Source organism: Vanessa atalanta, chromosome 18, assembly GCF_905147765.1.
Source record: "Vanessa atalanta chromosome 18, ilVanAtal1.2, whole genome shotgun sequence".
Lineage (NCBI taxonomy): Eukaryota > Metazoa > Arthropoda > Insecta > Lepidoptera > Nymphalidae > Vanessa > Vanessa atalanta.
This window is the reverse complement of record NC_061888.1, coordinates 264174-279332: the sequence shown is the minus strand read 5'-3', so window position 1 is coordinate 279332 and position 15159 is coordinate 264174. Positions and strand designations below refer to the sequence as shown.

Here is a 15159-nt window from a genome sequence, read left to right as displayed (position 1 = left end):
ACCTAAGTGACTGACGCGGGAGGTGCCCGCCGGCATCCCGAGACTGTAGAGGTATTCTGAATATCGAAATTCGCCGTAGAACACGAGCGTAAAATGTCACAATGTAATACGCGACATTTACTGTAATAATTTTTAGGATATACGTATTAAAATGGCGATCACCGTAAGTCGGTTCTCAACATTTCACGAGTGAGAAAGAAGTGAACGCTTACAGAATCGCTCTGCTGATAGCATAATTAGACATCGAATGCATAATTTACCTGTTGTTGTAGTCTTTTTTTTATATTTATATAAAATAGACAGACAGACTTGCAAATAGGCCACCTAGAGGTAAGTGATCACTGCCGCCATAGATATTGGTAGGTAGTATAAGAGATATTAGCCATCCCTACATCGACAATGCGACACCAACCTTAGGAATAAGAAATTGTTCCGTGTGCCTGTGTTGCAATTTGTTTTTTTAGTTATTATAATAATTATTTCTATATGATATAAGAAATCAAATCTTGTAAAATAAAACAAAAATGTTAAATTTTTAAATGTGAAAGGAGATATCATATTAAATATACTTCATATTTTAGTCATTAGAGTACTTGTACAATGTTTTTAATAATAGTATTTTAAACTTCTCGGTTATATCAAAACTAAGTTAAAAAACTCCGTTAAATAAAAATTCGACTCCTCAATAGAGCAGACAAAACCACGGCACGTATATACTTATCAATAAAAGCAAATCCCAGTTGTTTGGAATCGGTAGCGGCGTTGTTTGTCGCCATTACGCTATTGACTCAGCGCGCGCGCAGCTAATGCGTGTGCAAACATCGCCCGCGCCACTTGCGCACGCACTACAGTGGGCCTTGCTCCTTGTGGGCTTTGAAGAAATTATACATTAATATAATAAAGGTCAAAAACATGGATGGTGATAATTTTAATATATTTTTGGTGTATATAACCTCAATTTGCGCTGACCCCGAAAAAACTGATAGAGACTTCTACGCAATGTAAATTCCGCCAGTAACTAGTTAACGTTGGTCATTTAAAAGAATATGATTGGTTAAAATGCAGAAAATATTATTTGAATGGCCAATTAACTGGTTAAAGATAATATATTTGTCCAATTACGGCTTACCGGAACGCTGAAATTACCTTTAAATTGACATCATATTTATGTACTCGTACATACAACGTAGTTTTTTTTTTTTATATAAACGTTAAAATAAAATATGCTCTATTATATTTAAGCATCTATTCATTTTAATATTGTTTGTCCTCATTTGTTTCTAAAGATAGTTTTGTTATAATGTTTCATATTTTAAATTAGACAAACTTTAATTTTCCAACATTTCAAATACGACGGGAGAGTTGATGTCAATCAAATACTATTACAGTAACGAATACCAAATAACCTCTTTCTCTAAAGATTTTAGTATTTAGTAAAATCTTAACTCAAAATATAACGTCACATACGATTCGGTAAATATGTATTTGTGGATATTTTGATTTCGGTAGCGCTGACGTGCGCGCTCTTTTGTAAAGCAAACTTAAACCAGGTCAGAAAGCGACGTTCCGTGTAGTTGATGGCGCTTCGAAAAACACAACCAATATTTATGGTGCCCTTGACATTTAATGCGTTTTATTTTTAAGGTAAATTAAATAATACTTTCTGACTTTAATTTAATATTATACGTACAGTATATTTAAAAAGTGGAAGTTTGTATCTAAATATCTCACAGCTACGGCCTCTCCAGCTTTTGAGGAGAAGGTATGAGATTATTCCACCACGATATTCAATTGCAGTTTAGTGGAAACACATGTGGAAGATTTTCATTACGTTCATCGTCGAACACAAAATGATTTACACAACAAAGCACGTAAAAATTCATAGATGCTTGCGAGGACTTGATCCCACATCTTCGGTTAATATACACTAAACATAATATACTATTAACATTGCGCCGTAACGGCTCAAGTAATAAGGAGTAATTAATAATGTCACGGGGCCTGTTTGTTGCATTGTTTGTGTGTTTTGCAAAATTAATGTAAAACAGAAGAATCAAGAAGCCAATTTAAGATAAATGTTGACACATTCCAAGACATTTTATAAGCTCGTTTAAGTTCACAAGTTAGTAACTTCATATGTGTGAGTTAAACTTGTTTCAGCCAGGCGATTGAGCTGGAATTTTGCACGCACTTCTAGTGCAAGTGACAATAAAAACTAGACTACAATAATTTTAATAAAATATTGTTATTAAGATGTTTTTTTTTTGTAATCTAACATTTAAACTTCTGAAAATATTACTTTCTTTAATTGTTTAGATAGACTTTGAAAGTTTGTAAAATTCAAAATTAATAATAGCTAATGTTGTCAATTCATTTCAGTGTTTCGAATCTAAACTCCGATCCTCTGGGCGAAACATGAACATTTATTTTATGATGTAGATTATATATTAATTGTTCTTATTGTTTCAATGCATACATCTAAGCCAATAAGTTGGTAATTTAAGCTCTCATACAAAGCAAAGCGCTTAAATACGATTAGTTTAAACAGAAAACAAATCGGCGACAGTATTATTTACTTACTGCAGCTGAAAAATTTTAGCTGACATCGTATTTATTCCTTAAGTATTAAAGTTCATTATTGTATGGCAGAAATGTTAAAATTCGAGTCGCTGGCCAAACATTGACTCCGTAAACACAACTAATTGACAGGAAATTGTAACATTATTCGTTGTTTGGTGTTGTACTTAGTCTCGACTCTCGAGTTGAAAAGTCCTAATCCGTGTCTCTCTGTCGATCTCGTCTCGCAAAGACATATTATAACATTCCAAGTTTTATATCGAGTTAAATTTGGTATTTCAAACTCGAAAGATATAAAAAATATTTTATCATTACAGATTGCAGACCTAACCAAATAAAGACAAACAAAAAATCTGACTAGCCGTTTGGAAGGAGTCAGTAAAAGCTAAGAATATAGATTAATATGATTATGGGCTATTATTTTTTTCCATAAATCATTTTCTTTAAAAGACATTTTTATTACAAAACATTCCAGTTCTCCAGTTATATTATTAATACAATTATTATATTACGGTCGCATGTATCCCTTTCAGACATTTCACGTGTTCTACGGTGAATTTCGAGTTTGATTTTACAGAATAGTTCTACTTTATTTCTTATTCTTCTGATGTAGTAAGTAGTTACAATAATTTTAAAACATTCACTAAACGTAAAATACTTCAATTATTGTCATTGGTTTGCTTAAATAAAGACTAAGTTATTGTTGTTTTAAGATATTTTTTACTACCAGTAGCCGCATTGTATTTACCCTCGGAGCTTCTGCATGAACAAATAAAAAGTGCCGCCTGTGACGAGACGGGCAAACAGACCAGCATTTGTTTGTAGTCAACCGCTCTACTGGGAATGTTCTAATGTAAAGGCAGTTTCTTAATGATATGTTAGATAACTAGATTTACTCGTGCTCTCAGTGGTCTAATTTAACCATATTAATTATTAAACATCCAGGAATAACACATAAATAGCTCACAAATAAAAAAGAAAATCGGTCGACAAACAGAAAAGGTACTTAAATTCGATTAAATCGGTTTTGTTTGATGGTAGGGCTTCGTACAAGCCCCTCTGTATGTATCAGTATCTGTAATCACCAGATATTCTACTGCCAAACAGCAATGCTTTGAAGGGTTTTAGCTGCCAAAGATGGGACATTATCGAAGTTTATTGTCGTTGGTGACCACTTACCACGGCGACCACTAGATAGCCCGCATGCAAATCTGCCTGATAATTATTAAATAAAATTTGTAATAAAAACCCAGCGTAACAAATGACGTCAAAATAATGGGTAATAGTTGAATAATATAAAAAAATAAACAACATAAGTGATAGTCGATTGTATACAAAGATTTCTAATTAAATATAATATTGATACGGTGTTAACTATTTATTACAATGTTTAGTAATTAATGGTGGCTCGTGCGATAACTGCGCGTCAACGATAAATAAAGATTTTATCGATACTTTAACACTATTACATCACTACTTAGCTACTGTACTTATTATATTCATTTCTAAATTATGTTTAATTTATGAATTAGTGTATTGTTATTGTATGTTATGATTTTTACACCTTACAGGTTTTTATGATTATTTTACCCACCAGTATAAAGCTATAAATACATACCATTTATAGCTTTATACAGGTGGGTGATGGGTATCTTTATCCAATTGAAGCCTTATTTTTAATGAACCCCTAAATTCAGACCGTGGCAATGTCTGCGTTGAGAGCCAGGTGTTAGGTAACTCATGTCAATTTCAGTAGCTCGAACAACTTATACACTTACAAAATTTCATAATGATGGGATCAGTTAAGACACGAAAGGGTAACAGTTTGATTTAAATAAACAAACTCGCTTTCTCATTTGTAATAATAGCTGTGCACATTAACACGGACTCTTGTTATAGTCCGTCATAAGTTTATAGTCCGTCATAAGTCAGCTAGGGTAATTTAATTTGTCTTTTAATTCATCTCGCTTCATTCTGTTTTACTGAACATCGTGAGGTTGCACGTGTCTAATTTCAATGTAATTCTGCCATATGTGTATCCGTCCACCCGTATTAGAGCAGAGTGGTGCCTAAATAAGCCTCAATCCTTCACCTTAAACGGAGAGGAAGCTTTGCATTTTAGTGAGATTTATAAGCTGTTATTAATAGAAGCTAGTTAAAATATTTAAATTTATGCCATAATAGGCACACGTGGATGTGTTATTTCAAAATGATTATACGTTGACAAGGTCACGGTTTCAGGCTTAGGGTGGTTTTCCTTGGTGGAAGGTATCGGATCTAGTTTTAAAGATGAGTGAGCTAATGTAACTAGACAAGGGTCATAAAGTTAGTTAAACTTAGTTCCCAAGGTTAGTGGAGCATTGGCGTTTAAGGAAATGATTAATATCTCCTACAGCGTCCATATCTATAGGCGGTGATGACCAAACACCGGCAGGTGGACGACTGAGCCGTCCGCCTATCTTATAAAAAGAATTGAACAATATAACATTTAAATCAATTATTGTACGGCACAGATGAATATGAAATGTTACAAATATAAAACCTACCAAGTATTGCCACCGTAAATAAAATAAAATTTTAATTTAATTAATTAAATTTGTATTGATCATTAAAAATAAACACATAAAAAGCATAAAAACAGACCCATTGTTGATTCAAAAGCAAAATACATTAATTGATTCTACACAGAGTCGTTTACATTACGTGGGTCTTTTGCGCACATATGTAGGTTACACTTTTAAATCTTAGACCTATACGTCTATACAGTCCACCGCCAAACATCAAAGCTGAAAAACATCAAAGGTGTGAAAGGTGAGTCAGTAAGTGTAATTACAGGGTCATTCTTAGATATCAGTTTTTAATTGTGCGACAACACTTACGAGCAGGTCGGTTTTTTGCGTGAGTTTCAAAATAATACAAAGGGATGCATGTGTACTCTGTACGCTGCTAAAATACGTAAGGACTGTGAGATAACGTATAGAATAGTATCTATGACGACGTGAAGGGAATGTGGACGAAGCCGCTAGCGAGCACTAGTTCATTAGCAACGATAATCATCAATCGTAAGTTTTTCTTTTCATCGATAAATATAAATATTGTAATGGTAGTGTTTTACATTGGTAGTGACGTTCGAACTATCGCTTATCGATAACCCTTGACGCCCTTTGAACCGTGATAAACTTCTCCATCTCGGTGCACACTGCGTTTGCGCTTGCGCAGGCTCGAAAACAGGTATCGACATACATACAAACACGAGCCACGTATTTTATCTGAATGTTTTTTGACGAGTCTATTTATGTTTTGCTGGAATACCTATATGAATAAAATTAATGTGTGGTTTTGTTAACTAGCCCTTCGACACCCCGAAACTTTAAAGAAACGACCAACAATTTTTAATAACTTTCATTTGAATATATAGATTTGAACTCTAAATCTCCATCTGAAAAAATGTACACTTCGAAGGGTTTACGGACATTGTTCATATGCAATCCAATCATATATATATAGTTTTATCACGAAATTATTATACTAATTATCCTATATTGCAAGTGTATGATTAATAATTAAGGTAATTTATTTTACAAAGGGATAGCCATGAATAAATCAAGAATCCACTATGTACAGGTAAGACAGATACTCTACATCCAAATTATAAGTCGTCAGGGGATACTTTACCTTATTTTGAGTGCAGATTTGAGGAAGAATTCATCACTACGTCATGATTGAGATCTTCAAAATAACAATTTGAAGTTTTATTCTATTATCATGATTAAAAGAATCTTCTAACTCAAATATCCCTATCTGGTAGCAATTAATTTGTAAGTAATGTAATAATTTTAAAATGAATTAATTTAATAATAAAATATAATAAGTATTGCTTGCTGCGATGGTATGATCTTCATACTTAGTCTAAAAAACAACAGTTTTGGGAGGCGGTTGAGCAAATGAGCCAACTGAGGGTAAGTATCATCGCTGTAAGAAATATTACCGTGCCTAACATAGCCCATGTGCCACCGACCTTGAGAACTAAGACGTTATGTCTCTTATGCCTGTTGTTACACTGGCTCACTCACCCATTAAACCCAAACACTAATTACAGCTGTTTGGCGATAAAATAATTGATGAATAGGTGATGTTTTTACCCAGACACACTTTTGCACTTTTGTACAAAGCTCTACCGCCATGTTCTGAAAATTGTGTTAGAATCGATTTAAAGGTAGATCCTACCAGTGAGTGTTATTTTCTGAGCTGCAAGCATCATTAGGGTATCATAAGGTACATAAAAATGCGAATATCTGAAAAGTAATCAAGATATTTAATCTACGAATGTAAAAAGTCTCTTGTTTTCAATTAAATTTACAATTAAACCTTATTGTGTATAATCTATTGTGAAGATTCTTATTTTTATATTTTTACGTTTTCATTTTAATTTTATTGCAATGAGTTCCGATTTAAATGAGTTCATCTTTTTTATTTTCTTGCTAATACTATTTTTGAAATTTTTCCGCGCTATCTATAAGTAGATGAGGTTGTGGTCCGGTTTTAAGGATAAGTGACCTTGAATTATAGACAAGAGAGACAAAGCAACTGAGTGATTTTGTACGATATAATATTTCTTACAGTGATAATGTCTATGGGTGACCAGATACAATCAGGATGCCCATTTCAATTAGCCAATACCCACAAAATAAATTTAATTATCAATACAAAATAACGTGTGTTCGAAATAGTGTTTAAAAGAACGCACACAATATTGTCAAGTATATCAATTATTGATTTATCATAATTAAGAAATGAATAATGAGTAAATGTGACAATAGTTGAAGGAACAATTTAACGGTTGACCAGTAGACGTATGAATGTCTTTAGCGATGACCCGCGGCGACTCCACGCGACGTCTTATCGACTTATCGACAGCACGTACGTCCCTAGAGGTTAGGAGTTAGGGCGGTTGATAAAATTAAGCATATCTTACACGTGTCTCTAATATTGTAATCATATAAAGGAGTTTTTTTGTAGAAAATCTTGTAAGTGAATAATGTGTGAATAGTGAATAATAAAGTGAATAGTGTAAAATAATAATGGCCTAGTTTCCGAGTTAAATATTTATTGGAAAAACGAGTATTTTATTTAAGGCTAATTGCAATTTTGCTATATTTGCTACACAGCCATACAATACATATTAATTTATAAATGGTTATATTTAAGAATTATTGTTTTTATTTCTAGTTAAATTAATTTGACGAAATCCACTAAAAATCTCATTCTATAGTTAGTAGTCTCATTCTATAGTCTCATATAAATAGTTAAGATTTAACAAATAATTAATTTTAGAGAGCGGAAAGAAATTACTGGCCGGGTAGAGAGCGGCGCTATGGCTGTATAAAAAAACAAACGTGCGAAAAGACATCGTCAGCTAATAATGAAATTAAATAAAAAAAAAACCTGTAGTTGGTTTCAAAGTTCCTAAAAATCCGTTGAATAAACGCAAAGTTCAAAACGCAGTCTTCGTTGATTACTGATCATTTTAATATAATTTATACGTAATTAAAACTTGAAATAAAAACACGATGAAAAATCGTAACTACCGAATTTCTTACCAGCTCTATTCGGCCTCTATATTTCGAACCTAACTGCTTTACATTCAACTTAATCCTATCCTAATAATTTAATATGTTGATTCAAAACGTATTATTAACTTATTTGTAGGTAAATACTTGATATTATTTTGAATATATTTAAAAAATGTTAATTAGACACCGATTTTATTATATTTTATTATGATACTAGCTGCTTTTCGCCCGCTTCGCTTGGCTCTACGTCAACCGACATTTTTGTCAACAGTAACAAGCAAACAAAATTTGTTACAATTGTTCAAGTTGTCCGATCTGACTCTAACTTATACTATACTTTTAATTAATAAATACACCAGTACACGAACATTTTTTTCTAATATATGTTTATCAACCTGACAATTCTGAGTATCATAAGAATCTCACATTTATATTAAATCGGTGGTAGACATGAGTGTAATTAAACACGAGAATATATTGTGTCATAATCCTAAAGCAATACGTGTAACGTTCTGAATTCGACTACCGATACATATTTCGAAATTGGATACAATGACAAAATATTTATTTATTAAATACATAATATGTATATTTAGCTGCATGAATAAGTATTACTAACATAATATAATCTACTAGACTAAAGAAAGCGATATGTGGCATTGACTAATTATATACAGTCACGCTTCAAAATGGAGTATCTCTGTAAGTCGATTCTCAACATTTCGCGAGTGAGTTACGAAATCATAGAAAGAAAAGTAAATATTACAGTTTTCGAAACATTTACATTTTTATTTCAAAATCAAGTCATTTATTCAAAAACAATGATTGAAAAAAAAATTACATGGAACTTGGAACGAAATGTATTAAAGAAGTAATTTTTTTTATCTTTATATATATAAATCTTTTGTACATGGGAATGGAACTGAACTCCTCCTCTTAACCTCCTCCTAAACGGTTGGAACGATTTCGAGGAAGTTTTTGTGTATTTGAGATCGGTTCAAATTGGATATTATTGTTAACTCGCATATTTATATGAGAGTCATCTACTAAAAATTTTTATTGCAGATAATTTTTAAATATTTTAGCGATATTGTTATAAAAACCTATGCATACTCCGTTTCGTGAAAAAATAACTCATGAATTATACTCGTGAACTGGTTTGTCAGTCAATAGTAACGTTTGAATTTGGAGAAATGATTAATGCCGATGGAAACTTGATGGAAATTATTATTATTATTTTTTTGTGTTACTGTATAATATTACGATCGGTAACAAAATAATAATTTTTTTTCTTTTAAATTATACCTACATCAATCATATTTTATATAACTTCAGAGTTTTATAACGAATACAGATTAAATATTTGTGTTTATTTGTGAATTATGAAATAGATGATATCAGATACGATTTATATAATAGCTAATTAAGTTCGGATTAGTTTGTGTCAGTACTGTCTGTATTGCTTATATTATTATTGGTTTTGTCGCATCTTCCTTTTTTTACTTCTTGCCAGCGAGCACAGAGTATGAAATTAATTTAATGAAATGATTAAAGTGAAAAGTTTAAAGTTGACAGCTAGTCGAACGGAGTCCTATGGTCTTGAAAATTAGATGGTATTCTATTTTTTACATTGCTAGCTCCATAATCTGCTGTAAATTGCTATGTACCTCAATAAATATGGTTTATTATTCGACACAAGATTATGTACACAAAATAATATATAATCTTGTATTGTATATTAATTAGTATTCCAAGCAGGATATGTCATATCAGGAATGTTATGGTTATGGATATGTAAGGATCATGTTTATGAATAATGTTTTACCAGCTTCAGCTACAGACACAAAAATATTTCGGATTATCCGCTCGTTTCGGATAGTTTTAGTTACGGATATTAGGATATTTACAAATTTTAAAAGAAAAATCACAATATAGGTTCGAATTTGACTTAAGGCTACCATTTAGTATCAGGTATAAATATCAATTCGTTACTTTCTTTAAGTATAACACAATGTAAAAACGAAATTATAATAAATCTTTATCAGTTTCGGTTACTGATAGGTTTTCATTTCAGTTATTCAGTAGTCTCGGTTACGGTTACGGCGCTCCGTAACATCCCTACTCTAGGTACACTTAACGGTGTAAAGTTAATTAGAATAATTTTCTTGGCGGTTCATCTTGGAACTACAATCCCAACCGATGCCGAAAACGGTAACCTTAATCCCCTCAACTTTTTTAATTGATTTTTAATGTTGCAATATTATAATTAAAGCAATTATGTTTTATTAAGTTGGTGCGGCAAATGAGATATCATTACAGCGTGAATACCTGTGAAGAATACATGTACCTACCTAATAGGTAATGCAGTACCTACAAACGAGTGTAATGGAAAAGGCTTTAAATTTAAATTGTTACGAAAATATTTTTATTTGCTTAGAAATCTTATTAGTGATAGTATTTCTTTAAGTAATAAGTTAGAAGGTACTTTCCTTATTTTTAAATGCTATACTTATTATATAGGTAAATAAAAAGTTAAGGTTTCATAATTTGTAAGTCTTTTTCAATAAGTCAGTGTAAGGTGTAAAGTGTAGGTAGTTAATAAGGGTATTACTGCCAAAATTTATAAATAATATTTACTTATAAATAAATGAAATAATTTGGATAAGAGCGCTTACAAAACTCACCAGTGTCCATCGCGTACCCGGCGGCAGCGGCGGCCGCGTGCAGCGCGCCGTACTCCTTACCGTCCATGCCACCTAGCATCATCACTGCACTCACATACCCCGCACTACCACCCGATATCTACCTAATCTACCACCAGCACAATTAAGTTACACGTTCGTCGCGTGTCGCGCGAGTGTGACATGTGCGCGCGCGCAGCGACGCCGGCCGCCTGCGCGACGTGCCCCGCCCCCCGTCGCCATTGGTGCGAGACAACCAATCGCCGCGCTCCATTTCAAACGCTTTCCTTTTTCCGTCTCGCCATCTATTCGAAGCGTGCTGATGCATCTCTGGTCTGATGGATTAATGTGGACTTTAAATGCTTCAGATAAGGTATTAAATACGTTTAATGTCTTGTTTCCGCCGTGTCTGTTTTCCCGTTCGGTCGGCTGCGCACGGGCAGCGAGTGAGATGAAGGGAAAAGTCTCGCTCGAGTAAAGAGTATGAGGGAGGAGGGGGGAGGGTTGCAGGCTGTTATATACGGTGTTATGTATGCACACGCCTTGTAATTGATATTTTACGTTTGTTAATTTAGTTAACAGCTGTTTCGATTATTCGCTTTGTTATCTGAGCTTTGTAGTTTCGTAGTTTTGGGATTATAACTTGTATTGATGGCTTACTATTAGATACCGAGGGTCTGATATTATTTCTAAAATGGAATAAAAAATATCAGTATGTATGAGAATTTTAAATTTCAAAAAACCAGTACTAAAGTGTACTTGATCATGCCATCATGGTTAATCTTTGACTCTACATTTTTAACGTTGACCTAATATTAGCTATTAAGAAATAACTTTAAGAAATGTTTACTTAGTAGTTAGGTACATAATACCTTGGAACCTAAAAGACCTCCTTTATATACCTACCTACCTAAATATATTTTAATAGAGAAAAAGATAAATAATTAATTATATATAAAGATAGATAATTAATCAAACAAATAAGATTTAAAGTAGCTAATATACTGAAAAATAACTTGGATTGTGTTTGAATGCGTTTTTAGCGATTTATAAGAATCACATGGGACGGAGAGGACACGTGGATTACTGAAGCGAAGTTGCAGATCCGGACAAGCAACGCAGATTTATCATGAATATGCGCTTGTTATAATTCATCTCGCGGTCAGTGGCTAAGAAAAATATAGCGTGTCTAATAAAATTCTATCACAGGTATACATGAGCGATGTGGATAACTAAAGCATCAGTATGACGAAATTAGCGAGCTTTAACTTTTCCCCTTGAAAGCGGAAACCTTTACCCAAACTTAGACCTACCTACCCTATTTTCCGAACCGGTGGTAGCTTTACATTTAATTCAACACTGAATCATGAGAATAAATTAGAATATTTTGTTCTTATAAGAAAATATTCTAATTCCCAGAAAATATTTCTGAAGACTGCTTTTCTGATTTTTCTTCAATAGATCTCCTCACATTTTTACATTACTTATGAATTACAAACATATTAGGTACACAATGCGCTCTACATACTGATTAGGTATATCATATAAATTTGGTAGTAACCAAAGTAGGTACCTAATCATAGCCTTTTAGCTTTGATTAACAAGGCGTTACTCATCAAACTATTATAGCTGTCGCCCGCGGTTTCACTCGTATTTTAGGGGTTGGTAGCGAGGTGTTAGGCATAAAATAATACCTATTTCCTTCCTAGGGGTTCATGTTTGCTTTATACAAAATGTGATCAAATGCGATTCAGTAGTTTAGCCGTAAAAGACTAACAGATAGACGAACAGAGTCCCTTTCGCATTTATAATATTATCGTAGATTTAAAAGTGTGGAGTTAGCATTCGTTGATGCTGGATAAGTAAAAAATCTAATATAATATGTAACTAATTGTTGGAAAAGAGTTACTATTAAGTTTCTTGCTGGTTTTTTTTTCACTAAAATCTATATTCCGAATCAGTAGCAGTAGATTTAAATTTAAAGAAAAATTACGATTTACGTGAATAAAGTATATTTTGATTTCTTAATATGAACGCTAAGCATTAAGTATGTATCAGATAATCACTGAAAACACGTAAAGATGTTGCTTCAATCTCGTACGTTTACCCGTTGCGCCGGGTTGCCGTTGAATTTGAGTACCTACTGTGTTTTGTCACACACATCTGCTTAATCATTTATCTTGCGTAGATATCCTTTGAGATTGACAACCGTGCCCGAAATAAAGTTATGACAATGACTTACTTAATAACATAAGCAGCCCGTAAATGTCCCACTGCTGGGATAAAGGCCTCCTCTCCCTTTGAGGAGAAGGTTTGGAGCATATTCCACCACGCTGCTCCAATGCGGGTTGGCGGAATACACATGTGGCTGAATTTCGTTGAAATTAGACACATGCAGGTTTCCTCACGATGTTTTCCTTCACCGCCGAGCACGAGATGAATTATAAACACAAATTAAGCACATGAAATTTCAGTGGTACCTGCCTGGGTTTGAACCCGAAATCATCGGTTAAGATGCACGCGTTCTAACCACTGGGCCATCTCGGCTCTACTTACTTAATAATATTAAGTAATATTAAGCTTTTTCATTATGTAATGTAACCTACATCACAACTACTGTATGTAGGTTACATTTAAGAATAACATTACAAAATTAAAAAGGTATTATGTCCCGTGCTTGATCGATCTCGTCTGATTATGAACAAGTTTTTTCATACAAACGTTTAGTGCACAAGGTCAAAAATGAAACACATATCGACCTAGATATCGCACTGTTCTATTAAAAAATACTTTCTTCGTGAATACAACGATTAATAATAAGCCGGAACTGTCCTCATATTAACTTTCATCAATGAAGTTCCTCAAAAACAGAAGTTAAAGTCGGTGCTTTTGAGACGGGAGCGAGTTCCGCATCATTTGCTGCGCGGTAATTTGTTCGTTGCGCAGGCGCAGCGCGGCACCACAAAGCTGTTTTTGCGTTCAGAGAGACATATTCGTAGCAATTAACGAAGGTTTTTCGACGTTTTACGCGTAGCTGACATATTTTGGGTAATTAAAATCGGCGTGTATGTTTTTATTTAGTTGAAACAGCTTCGCGGCATTCTGAAACGTTATCACTTTTTGTACGAGTGGCAATTTTTTTTATTAATACTTTTATTTCGGGAAGGCAACTGTGGTCACCTTCACTCATAGACTCTGGCACTACTAGTAGTGGCAACACACCACCAACCATGGGATCAAAGATATCTGACAAAGGATCTAAGATATCACGTCCTTTGTGCACGTTACTGGGTAACTCAATGTATATAGAGAAATATACAGGTAACGAATTTGTATATAATTAACTAAATATCAATTCATTGACGAAGTCGCATCCCTTCTCGTTAAATTATCGACCTATATTAGTGTGTGCTACAAGATATCTTAGTGTGCGTGAGATGACTAATGTAATAATACAACAAAAACAAATTATAAATTAGATTTAACGTGTCTAAAGCTTCAGGTACCGATTACTATCGAAGTAAAAATATGCTGATTTATAAATTAAATAATAAGAAACACATACCATAGAATGGAACTTCAATTAGTATACCTAGACTGTCAATTTGAGCGTGGCATTGTACCCACGCTGGCGCTATTGCCTCTGTGAAGAGCAGAACGCAAACATTGAGCTTTGTAAGCGCAGCCTACGACCCAAGAGTCACGAGAACCGCGTTTCACGACCACACGTCAAATCTCCGAATAATAATACCGAAGTTTCAATGTTACCTAAAATAATATTTTCAATAGTAACTATGTCCTATATTTTTAAACAAACAGCTTAAGACGGAGGTACTGTATACTTTTACGATTTGTTTGATTGTCATGTATGAGGTGTCTGTATAATTATTATATTTCACGGCATCAATTGAATCACATATTTCTAAAACTTAGCTAAAACTGCAAAAATAACAGTGACAGGTAGTACAAGACCTTCACCCAGTGACCCACTGCAAGAAGTATTAAAACTTCAATATAAAACACTTATTTCTAATTAGGTATACAACAGTCAAGTACGTGTTTCATTTAAAAGTATCCGCCTCTTGTAACTTACAGTTCGACAAACATACATTAAAAATTATGTACGTTCCTCCGTTAGTTGAAGTTAAACTTTAATTAAAAATCTTCATATTAAATTGAAATTCCCGATCAATAAAACCATAAATCCACGCTCCACTGGCCGAATATTTGGTCTAAAACCTAACATAAACGGTCGTAAAGCGCTCAGAAGATAGCGGGAACAATGTGGCGTGCTCGGGCATAAGTCACGCCGGCGACACAACACAATA

General features: G+C 33.5%; 1 protein-coding gene across 1 annotated transcript in view; it reads right to left on the bottom strand.

Annotated features, from left to right (window-relative positions):
* The window catches only part of LOC125070939 (paired box protein Pax-1), a 29117-nt gene extending 18121 nt beyond the window's left edge, over positions 1–10996 (bottom strand). Inside the window, exon 1 of the mRNA XM_047680964.1 lies at positions 10835–10996. Coding sequence (XP_047536920.1) covers positions 10835–10916 — 82 coding nt within the window. The 5' untranslated portion in view covers positions 10917–10996. The remainder of the gene's footprint in view (positions 1–10834) is intronic.
* Between the last annotated feature and the right edge of the window lie 4163 nt (positions 10997–15159).